This window comes from Pan paniscus, chromosome 6 (genome assembly GCF_029289425.2).
Source record: "Pan paniscus chromosome 6, NHGRI_mPanPan1-v2.0_pri, whole genome shotgun sequence".
Classification (NCBI taxonomy): domain Eukaryota; kingdom Metazoa; phylum Chordata; class Mammalia; order Primates; family Hominidae; genus Pan; species Pan paniscus.
In genome coordinates this window covers 118,513,200-118,531,213 of record NC_073255.2, presented here as the reverse complement: position 1 = coordinate 118,531,213, position 18,014 = coordinate 118,513,200, and the positions used below count along the sequence as shown (strand labels likewise).

General features: G+C 54.6%; 2 protein-coding genes across 5 annotated transcripts; both read right to left on the bottom strand.

The window, feature by feature from the left end:
- Positions 1–4,448: 4,448 nt before the first annotated feature.
- On the bottom strand, positions 4,449–7,756 carry MOSPD3 (motile sperm domain containing 3). Of its 4 annotated transcripts, none has more exons than XM_003812914.4 (6): positions 7,605–7,756; positions 6,832–7,098; positions 6,559–6,634; positions 6,122–6,351; positions 4,795–4,959; positions 4,449–4,674 (listed from the first exon to the last, which is right to left on the bottom strand). In XM_003812914.4, the coding sequence occupies exons 2-6, from the start codon at positions 7,034–7,036 to the stop codon at positions 4,643–4,645; spliced, it is 708 nt and encodes a 235-aa protein (XP_003812962.1). In that variant the 5' UTR covers positions 7,037–7,098; positions 7,605–7,756; the 3' UTR covers positions 4,449–4,642. The 4 variants fall into 4 exon arrangements, with proteins under 4 accessions (XP_003812962.1, XP_008963673.1, XP_054971210.1 ...); XM_008965425.4 differs by lacking the exon at positions 7,605–7,756 and adding an exon at positions 7,345–7,477; XM_055115235.1 differs by lacking the exon at positions 7,605–7,756 and having other exon boundaries at positions 6,832–7,439.
- A 3,788-nt stretch (positions 7,757–11,544) lies between these two features.
- On the bottom strand, positions 11,545–17,580 carry PCOLCE (procollagen C-endopeptidase enhancer). The gene is made up of 9 exons (XM_003812912.6): positions 17,193–17,580; positions 16,206–16,314; positions 15,528–15,786; positions 14,530–14,654; positions 13,933–14,069; positions 13,115–13,329; positions 12,197–12,268; positions 11,913–12,083; positions 11,545–11,783 (listed from the first exon to the last, which is right to left on the bottom strand). Exons 1-9 carry the CDS (start codon positions 17,285–17,287, stop codon positions 11,617–11,619), a joined length of 1,350 nt encoding a protein of 449 aa, XP_003812960.2. The 5' UTR covers positions 17,288–17,580; the 3' UTR covers positions 11,545–11,616.
- Positions 17,581–18,014: the final 434 nt, after the last annotated feature.

Genomic DNA, 18,014 nt, shown 5'->3' with positions numbered 1-18,014 from the left:
GATGAGGAATGGTTACATAATTTGCAAGACCTGCTGCAAAATGAAAATGCAGGACCCCTTGTTCAAAAGCAGAAACAAGCTGGGCACGGTGGCTCATGTCTGTAACCCCAGTGCTTTGGGACGATGAGGCGGGAAGGTCATGTAAAGCCAGGAGTTCAAGACCGGCCTGGACAACACAGGGGAGAACCTGTCTCTACAAAAACTAAAAAACTTTAGTTGGGCATAGTGGTGTGTACTGTACTCCCAGATACTCAGGAGGCTGAGGCAAGGCAGGGATAATTTGAGCCCAGGAATTTCAGGCTGCAGTGAGTTATGATCGAGCCACTACACTCCAGTCTGGGTGACAGAATGAGACCTTGTCTCAAAAAAAAAAAAAAAAAGAACAAAGCTTTTTTTTGTTTTTGTTTTCTACAATTTCTCAACCTGTCATGGTATTCTTTTATTTGATATTTAATGTTGCACTCCTTTGGATATGGGGACACACTTTCAAAACATAAATTCATGCTTGAACCCAGGAGGCAGAGGTTGCAGTGAGCCGAGATCATGCCACTGCACTCCAGCCTGGGTGACAGAGCAAGACTCTGTCTCAGGGTAACAAAAATTATTAGGAATTTCAAAGTTGGCACAGTGGCTCACGCCTGTAATCCCAGTACTTTGGGAAGCCAAGGCAGGCAGATTGCTTGAGCATAGGAGTTCCGGAGCAGCCTGGGCAATATGGTGAAACCTTATCTCTACAAAAAGTAAAAAAATTGCTGGGTGCACTGGCTCACGCCTGTAATCCCAGCACTTTGGGAGGCCGAGGCAGGTGGAGGTCGGGAGATCGAGACCATCCTGGCTAACACGGTGAAACCCCGTCTCTACTAAAAATACAAAAAATTAGGTGGGCGTGGTGGCGGGCGCCTGTAATCCCAGCTACTCGGGAGGCTGAGGCAGGAGAATGGCGTGAACCCGGGGGGCGGAGCTTGCAGTGAGCCAAGATCGCACCACTGCGCTCCAGCCTGGGCAACAGAGCGAGACTCTGTCTCAAAAAAAAAAAAAAAAATTAGCCAGGTGTGGTGGCGTGCACCTGTAGTCCCACCTACTCCAGGGTGCTGAGGTGGGAGAATTGCTTGAGCTTGGGAGGCAGAGGTGGCAGTGAGCCGAGATCATGCCACTGCACTCCAGCCTGGGCAACAGAGTGGGAGAGTGGAACCCTGTCTCAAAAAAAAAAAAAAAAGAAAAAGAAAAAGAATGTCAACATAACAATCTCAGAGCATTAAACCCCAAGCACAGAACCCCTTTCTGAGCATGGGGCCCTGTAAGACTCCAACAGTGGTTACACACATTAGATGATTGGCCCTGCCTGGAACATCCTCCAGGATCCCCCCGCCCCTTTTTTTTAGACGGAATCTCGCACTGTTGCCCCAGGTAGAGTGCAGTGGCGCGATCTCGGCTCATGGCAACCTCTGCCTCCCAGGTTCAAGCAATTCTCCTGCCTCAGCCTCCCTAGTAGCTAGGATTACAGGTGCCCGCCACCACGCCCAGCTAATTTTTTGTCGTTGTTGTTGTATTTTTAGCAGAGACAGGGTTTCACCATGTTGGCCAGGCTGGCCTCGAACTCCTGACCTCATGATCTGCCCTCCTTGGCCTCCCAAAGTGCTAGGATTACAGGTGTGAGTCACCATGCCTGGCCAGGATCCCCTTTGACCAGTCTTTGTCCAGTGAGGGTGGAGACACTGAAGTGTAAGCTACCGGAGGCAGGGAATTCTAAGTGCTGCTGGCACCGTGTGCCTTTAATCACAGCTTCAGGAGGCTGTGGTCTTGACAGCTCTTCAAGACACTGGGAAGTAAAAGCTTCTTGGTCTAAGGCTTGGGATGCCACAGGGCTCTGGATTTCAGGATGCAACTGTCCCCTCCTTAGCCCCCTAAGCTTGACTTGTTGAGTTCTCAGAACCCTGAATTAGGATCAGAAACCTCCTGAGCTATTTGCTTCCCTGACATACAGTCCAGACAAGTGTCCCAAAGCACCTTCTCAACCCTTCTTCACTTTGTCCATTGCTCCCTGTGGTAGACAGAATAATGATCTGGACAAAAATGTCCATATCGTAATCCCTGAAACCTGTGAATGAAGTCCCTAAAACGGACATTGCACATGTGATCTTGAGATGGGTGAATTAAGGATCTTTTGGTTTGTTTGTTTCCTATCGGAAATTTTTAATTTTAATTCAGCCTCCAGAGTAGCTGGGACTGCAGACATGAGCCACCACGCCCAGCTAAGTTTTTGTTTTGTAGAGTTAGAGTCTCACTATGTGGCCCAGGCTGGAGTGCGGTGCTGCAATCATAGCTTATTGCAACCTCAAACTCCTGGGTTCAAGAGATCCTCCCACCTCAGCCTCCTGAGTAGCTGGGACTGCAAGTGTGAGCCACCATGCCTGGCTAATTAAAAAAAAAAAAAAATGCCAGGTGTGGTGGCTCATGCCTGTAATCCCAGCGCTTTGGGAGGCTGAGGTGGGCCTGAGGTCAGGAGTTTGAGATCAGCCTGGCCAACATGGTGAAGCCCTCTCTATAATTATACAAAAATAAGTCAGGGGTGGTGGCGCACATCTGTAGTCCTAGCTACAAAGGAGGCTGAGGCAGGAGAGTCACTTGAACCCAGGAGGTGGAGGTTCCAGTGAGCCTTGATTGTACCACTGCACTCCAGCCTGGGCGACAGAGCGAGACTCCATCTCAAAAAAAAAAAATTTTTTTTTAGAGACAGGCTCTTGCTATATTGTCCAGGCTAGTGTTGAACTTCTGGCCTGAAGCTCTTCTCCTGCTCTGGCCTCTCAAAGCACTGGGATTACAGGCGTGAGCCCCTGCCCCCAGCCCCTCAGAAAGCCTTCTTGACCACACCAGTAACAAGGTCTTTTCACAAGTACTCACAAGACCATTAACCTATGTGGCACCTCGAATGCGTTTTGGGGACCTGGGCGCATCCAGACTGGTGTGAACGGATATCTTCCATACACATGTAATTTAGCAAAGGGGTTTCCTGGGCTATGGCAAGAGCTGTCCCCAGACTCCTGGACACAAACGGCACACCCATTCTCCATGCAGTATCAGGGCCACACCCCACTGGAGCCAGTTCTGGGTGTGAGAGGGAGAAGACTCCCAGGGTAGTGGAGCAGGTCCCAACGCCCCTAAAGTAAAGCTGGAACAACTGATCACCTTCCAGTGCTGTGACAGCCTGGGTCTGTCTTAATATCTTGCTGATCTTTGTTCCTAGTCAACCATCTGCCCAGAGTCACTGGCTCTCCCTCCTCCTTTTTATTTTTTTTGTAGAAATGGGGTCTAAGCTATGTTGTCCAGGCTGGTCTTGAACCCCTGGGCTCAGGCAATCCTCCCACCTTGGTCTCTCAAAGCACTGGGATTACAGATGTGAGCCACTGAGCCTGGCCATTCTCCCTCTTCCTCTGTTCCTCCTCACCCTGCACCTGAAGGAGGGCAGGTGAGCTGGAAGCTTGCTTTTGTAAATCTTATTCTTTTCCTGTACCCTAGTTTTTTTTTTTTTTTTTTCCTGGTTAAGGTGAGGTTATGTCAAGCAATACTATTTCCCCCATATTGGTAGGGACTTTGGTGTTTCTGATCCATGGGAGTTGAAGCCTTGTTTCTTTTTTTTAGATGGAGTCTTGCTCTGTTGCCCAGGCTGGAGTGCAATGGCACAATCTTAGCTCACTGCAGCCTCCACCTCTCAGGTTCAAATGATTCTCTTACCTCAGCCTCCTGAGTAGCTGGGATTACAGGCACCTACCACCATGTCCAGCTAATTTTTGTATTTTTAGAGACAAAATTTCACCATGTTGGGTGTATTTTTTGTATTTTTAGAGACAAGAGTTCACCATGTTGGCCAGGCTGGTCTCGAACTCCTGGCCTCAAGTGATCCACTCGCCTCGGCCCTGCAAAGTGCTGGGATTACAGGCGTGAGCCACTGTGCCCAGCCAAGGGAGTTGAAGTCTTAAAGGAAAGACCCAGGAAAACAGATATAGGGTCCAAAAGGCAGAAAAGGATTCTAGGGGTTGTAAACACCCAGGTAACCCTGGTGAAAGGCTTTGTTGCCTCCAGATGGTGGGACAGGAGTTCCACCGCAGGCAGGATTAGGTGGTATTTTCATTCACTTCTTTTTAGGTTAAATACATTGGCTTAGGGACAGGATCCTATTCCAGGGCTGAAGGGGATCTTGAGAATCAACTTGCCCAATGCTCTCATTTTGTAGGTAGAATCTACAGCTCAGAGAAATTAAATAATTTGCTCATGGTCACATAGTTTTTCAGCGCAAGCACCAGGAGTGACCTAACTCTTCTAAATCCTCGCTGGGCCTCATCACTGCCCCAAGTGCCTGGGTCCCCTGGGAACAGGGGTGGGAGAACTAGAGGATGTCTGAGTACCAAAAAAGAAGTGGGAAGACAGGGGCAAGTACCCTACATTTCTGATTATCATTTTAAAAATGTATTTTATTCAACTTGGAAAATGAGTACAAATCCCTGGGTGTTTTTTGTCAGGGAGGAGTGGGGAGTAGGCAGGAAAGAGAAGAGGGTAGGAGGCAAGGTAAGGAATGAGCATCACAGTGGCTGCCTCAAGACCCTGCCCAGGGAGGGTGGGGTGGGCTGGGGGTTGAGCACGGAGCTCAGGTCCGGAGGAACACCATGGTGAGGAGGCCTGGAGGGGGGACAAAGAAAGAACAGGGTCGCATGGGCAGCCCTGGGGCTCTGTTAGCTCTCCTCCCGTCCCTTCTCCCTTTTTCCTGGGGCCTGGGTCCCTGGCCACTACTGTCCTCACCCAAGACGTAGGCGGCCACCAACTTTTGTCCCAGGGAGACGTGCAGGACTTGAGGCAGCTGGCTGCCGAGTTCGTCCTGGAGTGGGAGCAGCAGGAAGGCCACAGACACAATCCCCGTCAGCAAGAAGAGGAGGAAGGAGCTGGTGGCCAGTTGCTGGCGGGGGTCTGAGAAACAAGACTCATCAGATGCTGCAGCCCCACTCCTGCCCAGCCCAGGTCCTCCAGGGAGAAGCCTGAACAAGGAAGATGTATCTACTTTTTTTTTTTTAATTATCTTTTATTTTTTGTAGAGATGGAGTCTCACTACGTTGTCCAGGCTGGTCTGGAACTCTTGGCCTCAGGTGATCCTCCTGCCTTAGCCTCCTAAGTAGCTGGGACTATGGGTTCATGCTACCATGCCTGGCTAATTTTTAAGTTGTTTGTAGAGGGTCTTGCTATGTTGTCCAAGCTGATCTTGAACTCCTGGCCTCAAGCAATTGCAATCCTCCCACCACTTCAGCCTCCCAAAGCACTGGGATTATAGGTGTGAGTCACCACACCCTGTATCTACTTTTTTTTTTTTTTTTGAGACGGAGTCTCGCTCTGTTGCACCCAGGCTGGAGTGCAGCCACACAATCCTGACTCACTGCAGCCTCTGCCTCCTAGGTTCAAGTGATTCTCCTGCCTTAGCCTCCCGACTAGCTGGGATTACAGGTGCGAGCCACAACTCCCAGCTAATTTTTGTGTGTTTTTAGTAGAGATGGGGTTCCATCATGTTGGTCAGGCTGGTCTTGAACTCCTGGCCTCAGGTTATCAGCCCACCTCAGCCTCCCAAAGCACTGGGATTGTAGGCGTGAGCCACCGCACCCTGTATCTACTTTTTACTGCCCTCCAGGGGTACACTGCAAGTGTCCTCTCCTTCCTACAGCCTCTGTCCCCACCACCACAAGAACTCTCTCCTCCAGTCCCTCAGCATTCATTTTCTCTCTTCTGTGGACCTATCCGACAGGCAGGGACCTCTCTTGATCTCATACCCAGCACACAACTTGGTACAGGGTTAATTGCTCAATACAGGTTTCTTATTGAACTGAACTGAGCTACCACATGATAGGAAGTACTGCGGTTACAGTCAAGGAAGAACTTTTTCCTCTAAGTAGAAGTCAGAAACCAGGGAAGCTGCAAGTCTTTTCCCCCTCACCTGATATAAAATCTCAACTCGGAGGAATGTTTCCGCCAAAAGACAAAAGACTGAACCAGGAGACTTCTTCAAATCCAATTTATCTCATCTCTAGGGAAATGCTAGTTCCTCCCTCCCTACAGAACTCAAGATCCCAGTCTCCCAACTCACGCTCCTGGAAGTGTCTGGTCGTGGGTGGTGGTGTCCCAGCAGGAGGCCCTGGGTGAGGCGCTGGATCTGGCTGTCCCTGAAGCTCAAGGGGGTACGCTGGGGCTCTCAGAACGGAGGTAATGTCCTTGCGTCCCACCACTCGGCCCTCAGCTCCTTCCTCAGACAGCTCAATGCGGAAGCGGTCCTGGACATCATAGTGGCTGGGAATGGGTGCCACATGGCGAATCACACTGGTCCCAAGGTAGGAGAGAAGCCCATTGGGGTGAATGTGGCAGTAATCCAAGGAAATCTGGGCCTCCCCCCAGAAGTCTCTCCCTTAGGGGCACAGGCAGAGGATAGGGCAAATAGGTTAAAGGGGGCAAGGTCTCAGACCTCAGACAACAGGTGGCAGCGACCCCTGGCTTCCACAAGCCTCCCCACCCTCCCAGCTCACTCACATGTCAATGCAAGACTGGGGCTTCACATATCCCTCTGCGTCAAACACCGTGTATTTGGCAGGTGCTGTGCACAGGACTGGGGGATAGAGACACACACAGACAAGCCCTGCCATGTGGGTCATTTAAGTCCCCTCTGCCTTCTGCCCCGGAGGCTGGACATGACTTTCCCAGTCCACCAAAGCTGGACGTGCAACCCTACCCATCTGACTCCTCCAGCCAACACAACCCCCCAGTGTCCGGCCACCAGCCCCCACGAGGCGCCGATCCCTTTACCTCGGAAGCGAAGCGCAGTTCCTGTGGGGTTATAGAGGGTCAGCAGCTGTCGGGGTCCGCTCCGCTGGTCCGCCCTGAATACTAGATCCGGGGGAAAGACCAGGACCGGGACAACGGGTCCCAAGGGAGGAGGGGCGCCCCGGGACCCCCGCCCAGGGGGCCCCGGACCCACCAGCTCCTGGTCCTGGGGCGCCCCACGGCGCATGCAGGCTCTGGGCGGTCGGACATCCGAGGGCAGAGCTCAGGGGACAGGGCCTGGAGTCAGAGCTGGGGGGCGTGAGGGGCGAAAGGGGACAAGATGAGCTCCCGGGGCAGGGCCTCGACTGATGCCGCCGCCGCCTTGGAACCCCGCTAGATGGGGCTCCCGCAGACCCAGGCCCAGGGCCCCCAAGACCTTTCCTCTTCCAGCTCTGCCCCAGGTTCCTTCGGACCCGCCGAGCCCCACCTCGACGGCCACGCCCACCCCGACGGCCACGCCCACCCCGCTAAACCCGGCCACTCGCAGCTCCCAACCCGGCCTTCTCCTCAGGCCCAGCTCACGATCTCCATAAGCCCCGCCCCGCCGCTGGCCTCGCCCCTTCCGGGCGTTCCCGGACGCCCGCCTCCTCTCTCCAGCCAGACTCCGCCCGCTGCAGCGGCCGCCTGCAGAGCGACCTGTGACGCCGCCTGCTTCCTGGGAGACCTGTGTTTGCGTCTCCGGCCCCTCCCTAAGCTCGGACACGGGCCCCGTCGGGCTTCTGCCTCAAAACGGTCGCTCGCGTTAGGATGCCCACCTTGTGGTTAAAGCACCTGCCAGTCAGCTTGTGGTCAGATTAATGTTGCCATGTTCCCGAGAGTCCTTTTCTATACTTCCGCCGTACGGCCTCTGTCATTGGCTAGGACGTCTTTGTTTCTGCCGTAACTATACGCCGATTGGTGTGCTGAAAGACTAAACAACGCCCTCCTTCTGTCGTCTGCGATTGGCTGGATTCCGGTGACGTAACAGTTGTACTGGCTCGAACTCGAGCCCTGAAGTAACTCAGAGAACCGGGGGCGGGGTTTCGAACTGGGCTTTGTTCTTTCCTCCCTATTCTTGAGATGGTCCAAGTCAATCTCCCACCGGGAAGCCCTTTTCCTCCTCTTCAATTCCAGGCTCTAGAAGCCTCTGCAGGAACCAAGCCTGTTTTCTTTGCTTTTTTTTTTTTTTTTTTTTTTGAGACGAAGTCTCGCTCTGTCACCCAGGCTGGAGTGCAATGGCACGATCTCGGCTCACTGCAACCACCGCCTCCAGGGTTCAAGCGATTCTCCTGTCTCAGCCTCCCGAGTAGCTGGGATTATAGGCGTGCGCCATCACGCCCGGGTAATTCTTTGTATTTTTAGTAGAGACGGGGTTTCACCATGTTGGTCAGGCTGGTCTCGAACTCCTGACCTCAGGCGATCCACTTGCCTCAGCCTCCCAAAGTCCTGTAATTACAGGCGTGAGCCACCGTGCCCGCCCTCTTTTTTGCTTTTTTAGAGACAGAGTCTCACTCTGTCGCCCAGGCTGGAGTGCAGTGGCACTATCATTGCTCACTGCAGCCTCCAACTCCTGGGTTCAAGCGATTCTCCTGCCTCAGCCTCCCGAGTAGCTGGGATTACAGGCGTGCATCACCATGCCTGGCTTTTTGTAATTTTTTGTAGAGACGATCTCGCTATGTTCTGCAGGCTGTTCTCGAACTCCTGGGCCCAAGCGATCCTCCCACTTAAGCCTCCCAAAGTGCATGAGAGCCACTGTCCCTTCCCCAGGCTCAAAGTCTGTTTTCTATGAATTGGAGGTTCCTCCCATCTGGGACTCCAGACTAAGTCTCGCCTCCTGTTTCTCACCTTCCTGTGAGGGACGTGGGAAATCACTCACATTTGCACAGGGAATTAAGATTTGCTGATTTCAAACCCATGTTGTTTGAGTAATTATATATTTTAAAAAAGGATTTGCTAAACCCTGCCACTTTAATTGCATCGAATCTTCAACTCCTTTTACAGCCTGGATAAGGTGAAGAATCTGGGTCTCTGAGGGCACCCAGTTAGCAATGGAGCAAAGACAAAGTTGATCTTATCTGAAAGTCTCCTCTGAACATCTTGTGTAGAATCCCCGTGTTCTCTTTTACATTTTCTTTTTTTTTTTTTTTTTTTTTTTTTTGAGACAGTCTTGTGCTGTCACCCAGGCTGGAGGGCAGTGGTACAATCATAGCTCACTGCAGTCTCCACCTGCTTGGTTGCGCTCAACCAATCCTCCCACCTCAGCCTTCTGAGTAGCTGGGACTACAGGCGCGCGACTTCACACCCGGCTAATTGTATTTTTTTTGTTTGTTTTGTTTGGTTTGGTTTATTTTTTGAGATGGAGTCTCGCTCTTTCACCCAGGCCGGACTGCAGTGGCGCAATCTCGGACTGCAGTGGCGCGATCTCAGCTCACTGCAAGCTCCACCTCCCGGGTTCACACCATTCTCCTGCCTCAGCCTCCCGAGTAGCTGGGACTACAGGCGCCCGCCACCACACCCGGCTAATTTTTTGTATTTTTAGTAGAGATGGTGTTTCACCATGTTAGCCAGGATGGTCTGGATCTCCTGACCTTGTGATCCGCCCGCCTCAGCCTCCCAAAGTGCTGGGATTACAGGCGTGAGCCACTGCTCCCTGCCCTGTATTTGTTTTTTTAATAGCACTTATAGTGATACATGACCTCCTATTTTATTGTTTCTCTCTCCTCCAGTAGAATGTTTTTTCCTTTTCACAAGACTGGATTTAGGAAGTGAACCATGAGATATGTCTATGGGAGAGAATTCTGGATAGAGGAAATAGCAAAGGCCTAAAACAGAAGTGTACTAGAAATGGGCAACAAGGCCGGGTGCGGTGGATCACCCCTGTAATTCCAGCACTTTGGGAGGCCGAGGCGGGCAGATCACAAGGTCAGGAATTCGAGACCAGCCTGACCAACATGGTGAAACCCCGTCTCTACTAAAAATACAAAATTAGCCAGGCGTGGTGGCACATGCCTGTAGTCCCACCTACTCGGGAGGCTGAGGCAGGAGAATCGCTTGAATCTGGGAGGCAGAGGTTGCAGGGAGCCGAGATAGCGCCACTGCACTGCAGTCCAGCCAGATCATGCCACTGTGCTCCAGCCTGGGTGACAGAGCGAGACTCCATCTCAAAAAAAAAAAAAAAAAAAAAAAGAAATGGGCAACAAACTGAAGTTGCCAATGTGACTGGAACAGATGATACATAGGAGATAATAGACATGAAGCTACGAGGCAGGAGAGAGAATGCAGATGATATAGGGCCTTGAACCCTTGGTAAGACTTAGGAAACTACAGGAAAGTTTTGAGTAAAGGAGGGACAAGATGTGACATAATCGGCCGGGCATGGTGGCTCACGCCTGCAATCCCAGCACTTTGGGAGGCCAAGGGGTGTGCATCACCTGAGATTGGGAGTTCGAGAGCAGCATGACCAACATGGAGAAACCCCATCTCTACTAAAAATACAAAATTAGCTGGGTGTGGTGGTGCGTGCCTGTAATTCCAGCTAATCGGGAGGCTGAGGCAGGAGAATCATTTGAACCCAGGAGGCGGAGTTTGTAGTGAGCCGAGATTGTGCCATTGCACTCCAGCCTGGGCAACAAGAGTGAAACTCCGTCTCAAAAAAAAAAAAAAAAAAAAAGATGTGACATATTTTCTTTTCTTTTTTATTTTATGTTATTTTTTTCAGACGGAGTCTCACTCTGTTGCCCAGGCTGGAGTGCAGTGGCACGATCTCAGCTCACTGCAATCTCCACCTCTTGAGTTCAAGCAATTCTTTTGCCTCAGCCTCCTGAGTAACAGGTGCCCGCCACCACGCCCAGCTAATTTTTTTGTATTTTTAGTAGAGACGGGGTTTCACCATGTTGGCCAGGCTGGTCTCAAACTCCTGACCTCAAGTAATCTGCCTGCCTTGGCCTCTCAAAGTGCTGGGATTACAGGCATGAGCCACCGCGCCCCGCCAAGACGTGACATCTTTTCTTTTTACTTTTTTAGAGACAGAGTCTTACTCTTTTGCCCAGGCTGGAGTACAGTGGTGTGATCATAGCTCACTGCAGCCTCAGAGTCCTGGGCTCAAGCAAGCCTCCCACATCAGCCTCCTGAGTAGCTGGGACCACAGATGAGTACCACCATGCCCAGCTAATTATTTTTTGTAAAGACAGAATCTGGCCATGTTGCCCAGACTGATCTCAAACTTCTGACCTCAAGTGATCCTCCCACCTCAGCCTCTCAAAGTGCTGGGATTACAGGCATCAGCCACTGCACCTGGCCTGTGACTTACATTCTTTTTTTTTTTTGAGACAGGGTCTCACTGTGTTCCCCCAGGTGGAGTACAGTGGCATAGTCACAGCTCACCGCAGTCTTACCTCCCCGGGATCAAGCGATCCTCACACCTCAACCTGAGTAGCTGGGACTACAGGTGTGCACCACCAAGCCTGGCTAATTTTTGTATTTTTTGTGTGTGGAGAGGGGGTTTTGCCATGTTGCCCAGGCTGGTCTTAAACTCTTGGCCTCAGCAATCCTCCTGACTCAGCCTCCCATAGTGCTGGGATTACAGCTGTGAGTGGCCACACCTGGCCACATTCTTAAACGATTATTCTGTATAGTAAATATGTGTTGAATTAATTAATTAATGAAAAGAAATCCTCAAGATGGACCCCAATACCATAAGCATGGAGATCTGACCCATTCCTCATTAAGAAACATTTATTTGGATAAGAAAGAAGGCCTGAGGGCTAGAGGCCAGGGCTGGCCTGCGTCTCAGTCCTGGGATGCAGCAGCCCGCACAGGTTGAGAGGGGCACTTCCTCTTGCTTAGGTTGGTGAGGATCTGGTCCTGGTTGGGCCGGTGGAGAACCACAAAGCTCTCTGGAGGAAGGACGGGGCCTCTGTTCTCTTCTACCTGGCCCATCAGCAGATAACTGACTCCTGGAAGAAGGAGGGAGGGGTTGAGATCTCTTATTCTTGAGACCTGTCAGCAGGTCTCAAGATTCCACACCTTGATCATTTCTGTGTGGCTTAGCTCGCCCCATCCCCAATTCCCCACATCTCTGTTACCTTTCTTCATGGGGGGGCACTGCTTGCAAGGCACATAAAACTTCAGGGAGGCACCAGTGGGTGGAGAAGGCAGGTCCAGTCCTCCAGTTTTATAAGCACCAATAAGACTGACAGTCACGGCAAGGCCCTCCCCTGGCTCCCGAACCATGGACTTCACTGTCGCAGTCACCACTGTGGGAGAATGGGAGTGAGAGATGAGGAGATGGGAGGTTCCAGATGGCAGGACTGGAAACAGAAGCAGGAGGTGGTTCGAGGAGTTGGAATGGGGTTGGGGGTATTCTTACCAAGGCTGCTGGCACAGAAGTTGCTCTGCAAGGTGCCTGTCCGGCGGCACTGCTTTGGGCAGGTGGGTGCATCTAGGAGGGAGGAGGGTGGAGGGTGACCTGCTCAGCAGGTAGGAGGGAGCACTGTCCCCATAACAGCTTCATTGACTTGAACTGTTCAGAGCTCTGTCAGGCTTCCGGTCCTAGCACCCAGTAGGGGTCATCGGCAGGAAGGAGGCACCAGTGAGTACCAGATGAATCAATGAGTGAATGTAGCCAAGGAAGAACTTTTTTGTTTGTTTAAGATGGAGTTTTGCTCTGTTGCCCAGGCTGGAGTGTAGCGGCACAGTCATGGCTCACTGAAGCCTCGACCTTCCCAGCTCAAGCAATCCTCCCACCTCAGCCTCCGGAGTAGCTATGACCACACACCTGGCTAAGTTTTTTTTTTTTTTTTTTTTTTTTTTTTTTTTTTTTTTTTTGAGACAGAATCTCACTCTGTAACCCAAGTTGGAGTACAGTGGCACAATCTCGGCTCACTACAATCTCCACCTCCCAGGTTCAAGCGACTCTCCTGCCTCAGCCTCCCGAGTAGCTGGGATTACAGGTGTGTACCACCACACCTGGCTAATTTTTGTATTTTTAGTAGAGATGTGGTGTTGCCATGTTAGCCGGGGTGGTCTTGAACTCCTGACCTCAGGTGATCTGCCTGCCTTGGCCTCCCAAAGTGCTGGGATTACAGGCGTGAGCCACCAGCCCAGCCTAATTTTTTATTTTTGAAAAGACAGGGTCTTGCTATGGTAAACTCCTAGGCTTAAGCGATCCTGCTGTCTGGACCTCCCAAAATGCTGGGATTACAGGTGTGAGCCACAGCCCAGGTCAGAACTTTTTGAAATGGCTCCCTTCAGTCTGTTTCCCCTTCCTCCCCTATCCCAGACTCACCAGGGGCTGAAGGAGATTCCTCTGTTTTCTCTGGAGGTTGGGACTTGGGGGGCAGCTTGACTTTGGGCTCAGTTCCCGGTTTGGGGCCAGGCCCTTGCCCTTCTTTGGCAGTGCCCCGCGGCAGGGTCTTGTAGGAGGCTGAGAAGCCATCAGCGGTGACACTGAGATCTGAGACGAACTGGACGAGGAGTTCATTCCCTTCGGAGGAGATGGAGCTGCAGGTGGCCACCGAGCATTGGGGGAAGTGTCAGGGCGGGCGTGCACCACACTCTTCTCAGCCCAATGACCTTTTTTGTTTGTTTGAGACAGGGTCTCACTTTGTCTCCCAGGCTTGAGTGCAGTGGCTCCATCTAGGCTTACTGCAGCCTTGACCTTCTGGGTTCAAGTAATCCTCCTGCCTCAGCCCCGCAAGTTGCTGGGACTACAGGCACGCCACCATGCCCAGCTAATTATTTTGTATTTTTGGTACAGACAAGGTTGCGCCATGTTGCCCAGGCTGGTCTCGAATTCCTAAGCTCAGGTGATCCTCCCGCTTCAGCCTCCCAAAGTGCTATGATTACAGGCATGAGCCACTACCCCTGGCCAGGTGGCCTTTTAACTTCGTCCCAACTTCGCAGAGCCCCAGTCGCCTCTCTATCCGTGGACCCCAGACCCGGGGCCAAATCTCCTCTTTGCCTGGCCTCGAACCTGCTCCCCTCGCCGGTTTGGAGCCCTGGGGTTCAGATCCCGTCCTTTTAGCTGAACCCCGCCCCTCCAAACAGCCGCGTGCGTGCGGTCCGCCGACTCTCTCCCGGACTCGCCCAGGTCCCGCCCCTCACCCCGGGACTGCGTCGCCGCAGAACTTCCCCAGCCTCCGGGAGTCGTCGCTCACGGCTCCGTTGAACACGCTGACCGAGTCATAGCGGCAGTAGGTGTCCGGCTCCAGGTCAAACTTCTCGAAGGTCAGCGCGATGACCTGGCGGCGGGCGGAGGCGGGGGCTGCGCGGCGGGACACCCCTGCGCGCCTGCACCTCATCTCCTACTGGGTGCCTGCAGCAGCTCCCACTCCCACCTCCCGCGTCCTCTGGGCCCCCCTCCTGAAGGCGTTCACAACACAGCACGGAGGACCACACACACCCATGGGACCCTGCAGGGGCGTCGGTCGTCGTGGTTGGCAAGGTCAAGTCCTGGCGCACTCACAAGTGACAGGCCCGCGTGTTATACCAGGACCCTGTACCTCGCTCTCCTGAGACTTGTCTCAGTTGTAATTCTTACATTTTTGTTTGCGTGCATGCAGGGGTTGGGGCTGTTTTGGGTGCCCACCAGCGCAAGCGCAGTGCTCGGGACACAGCAGATCTTCAATAAATCTCTGCTGGCTGCAAGCTGGAGGGCGCCGCCTGGGTCCCCTAGGGCAGCCCGGGGAGGAGGGTCGGTACCTGGTCCGGGGGCGCGATGATGTGCCAGGAACAGCTGATGCCCGGGGGGTAATCGGACTCGGGCCAGTTGGGCGTGGTCAGGGTTCCCTGGGCCTTCTCCAGCCGCCCCCCGCAAAATTGGTGCTCTGGGGAAGGGAGAGAGGAGCGGGGGTGGGGGGCGGTGGAGACCCTCGGTCAGCTTCAGGAGAACTCTAGGCTGGGAGCCCCGGCAGGCAGCTCGGATGTCTGGGGCTCAGGATGAGGGGACGAGAAGAAGGGGAGGTAAGATGGGGGCAGGTTAACAGAGAGCGGCCGGGAGGAGCGCGGCTCGGGGAAGTCTGGGGCCGCAGGGCGCACTGGCGGGCGGTGGAAGCGGGAGGAGGAACTGGCTGGACGCCCCCTTCTGGCCCCTCCCCGACCCGCGGCCGCACCGCGCCTCTTCCCCTAGGAGATCCCATCTCCCCGGCCCTGCAGCAGAGTCCCCTTTCAGGCTGGAGAGGGTGTCCTCGACTTGGGGCACAGCCCCCGAGGCCCCCTTTAGGGAGGTCCCCGCCTGAAACATTGCAAGGGAGACTTCTGCCGCCAGGAGGGGGTGATGGGACCGCAATCGGGAGCCCAGGGCTGGGTGTAGGGGGCCCCCCGGGTTGGAGGAACCTAGTCCCCCCAGCCCTGGGGTGCCCCCTCGCGCCCGACGGAGGGAGCCCGATTGCGGACGGGGGCGGGCAGTTACTCACCGTCCCAGTAACCCCAGGCCGCCCATTCCACCCGCGGGTCGGTGACCCATTTCCGCCTCGCGCCTGGGGGGGGCCCTGGAAGAGGGATGGGTGGGTGCGGGAGGAGGGGAGAGAAGACGGGGAGGAGGGACTGAAGGGGCGGTTAGTGAGGAAAATGGGTCAGGGAGGTAGGGGGCCCTAGGCACTGGGGCGCGGGGTGGGCGGGGCGGAGGTTAGGGCTGGGGGCGGGGCTGCGCCCGGGGCGGGGCCTGGAGGGGGGGAAGGCGGAGGTGAGGGAGTTCTCACCAGTGCCCGAGGTGGCCCGCCCGCTGTACCAGAGCAGGAAGCCTCGTCCTCCTGTGCCCTCATCCGTCGTCATCCTCAGGGCCACCTGGTTGCCGGGGGCGACTAGGGGCGCAGGCCGGAAGGTCCCACAAAAGCGTCCGAGCCGCTGGCCGGAAGTCCCAGACCCAGCGAAGACCTCCAGAGCATCGTAGCGGCAGGCGGGGTGCAGCTCCAGGTCGAAGACTCGGAATGAGAGGGACACAGTCTGGCCCTCGGGGACCTGATAGCGGGGACAGAGGCGGGGACCCACAGAGTCAGGCCCCACACAACCCAGCCAGAGGGCAGCTCCCCTGCCCCAAGCGTTTCTTGCAGAAACGGACCGAATGGGAAGGGGCCTCCACGTGAGTGCAGAGCAGAGGGCCTGGTCTCTGCAGCTCTGCTGGTAGGCTGTGCAGGGGACAAGAGCTGAGGCTTTGGAAGAGGAGGGAGGGCCGGGGACTGGAGAATGAAGATTTGAGGGAAGGGTTAAGAGGATGCGTGTTACGGTGGGAATGATGCCTTCAGTGACAGAGGGAAGACACTTGGAGCTGCCCCAGGTTGAGAAGGTGGTGCGGGGGGGACGGGGGGGGGTCCCTTCGCAGTCAGGCCCTTTTGCCTCTGAGACTTTAACAAGGGGTAGTGCCCAGAGGGGTTTCTCACCGTTATGGTCCAGATGCACTCCTTATTAGGGGGGTAGAGGTTGGGGAACCCCTCACTTGCCACGTAACCTGATTCCCCCTTCACATCCCCTCCGCACAGGAACACGGGTCTGGAGAACAGAAAAGGGGTCAGGAAAGAGCAGGGACGGGTGGGACGGGGGAGCACTGGCAAGATGGGGATGAGGTGATGAGGATGAAACTCCAAGGAGGGAAGCTGGGGGATGAAATGGAAAGGCCTTGAGAGACCTGGGGCAGCTTCCACCAGCCAGGACAGGGCTGGGGTGTCCCAGACTCCCACAAAGATAAGGGAAAAGTGGGCCTGGCAACTCGACCATCCCTCCAACCCCAAGAGTCCCCACCCCCACCCCAACAGGAATTCCCGGAATCCTCCTCGGCCCCCCTTCCAGACTCCCGCCTCACTCTGCCTGGCAGTCCAGGGACAGGAGCCGCCTAACTACTTCCAGATGTGGACACAGCCACGAGGCGGTGGGGGGGAGGGGGTGGAGAGATGGAGGGAGCTGCAGTGGCGATGGCCCTCTGATTGAACCTGGAGGCCAGGCTCCGCGAGCTCCACACCTTAGCCCTGCCCCTGTTCCAAACTACTTCAGATTCTGACTCCCAAGTCTCCACTCACTGCCCCCTCCTCCCCCTACAATCCCTCTCGAATTCCTTCCTGGAATCCAGCTACCAGGCAAGTTCAGGAGCTTGGCTCTCTCTTGGGTTCTATGGGGGGCCAAGGATCTGGGTGGGTGGGGAGACTTAAGAGACCAGAGGACGAAGGTGGGGGAATGGGAGCAGTGGTGGCCTGCAGGAGACCAAGGTCTTGCAGCAGATGGGGACGATTTGGGGGCCAGAGAAGGGTGAGGCGGTGGGGAATCTGGGGAGTGGTGTGTCAGCAAGGGAACCCAAAATATCTCCAGGCATAACCCCCAAGGAATCGGGGGTCTGAAGTTCACTGGAGCTGTCTGGAAGATGCCAAGAGACCTACCTGGTGTAGTTGGGGGTCTGGCCCTGGGCAAAAGGCAGCAGGGCGCAGGCAGTGAGGAGGGGCCCCAGGAGGGAGGCTGTGGCTGCAGGCAGCATGGCCCCGGGGGAAAGGCGCTGGGGTCCTCAAGACAGAGGCAGCAGCTGAATTTTGCAGAGCAGCAGCAGCGGTGGCGGCAGCAGCAGGATAATCAGCGCCAGATGGGGCAGCCTTGGGTGTGTGGGCGTGGGGACTGGCCAGTGGGGCGGGCAGTGGGGAAGGCGGGACAGTGGCGTGTCCTGGGACCTCTCTAGGTCTAGGACACATAAATGTTGACCTTAGGAGGGGGAGGAGCAGTGAGGGGCAGAGGCCGTCTCCCAGGCCTCAAGTAACGTCATCGGGAACCCCACTCTGTCCAGTGAGGGAGCATCTCCGGGAACTTCTGAGGACTCCCTAGCCCCCATCCTCCCCCCGCCCCTGCTTCCTCAGCTCAGGAGCCCTCATTGCTCACCCCCTGCCTGACCACCCCTGCCAGCTCATTTTCCACTTCAATTTCTTTTTTTTTTTTTTTTTTTTTTTGAGACAGAGTCTCATTCTGTGACCCAGGCTGGAGTGCAGTGGCGCGATCTCTGCTCACTGCAACCTCCGCCTCCCGGGTTCAAACAATTCTTGTGCCTTAGCCTCCCGAGTAGCTGGGACTGCAGGTGCATGCCTCCACACCTGGCTAATTTTTGTATTTTTAGTAGAGGCAGGGTTTCAGCATGCTGTCCAGGCTGGTCTCAAATTCCTAGCCTCAGGTGATCCACCCGCCTCGGACTCCCAAAGTGCTGGGATTATAGGCGTAGC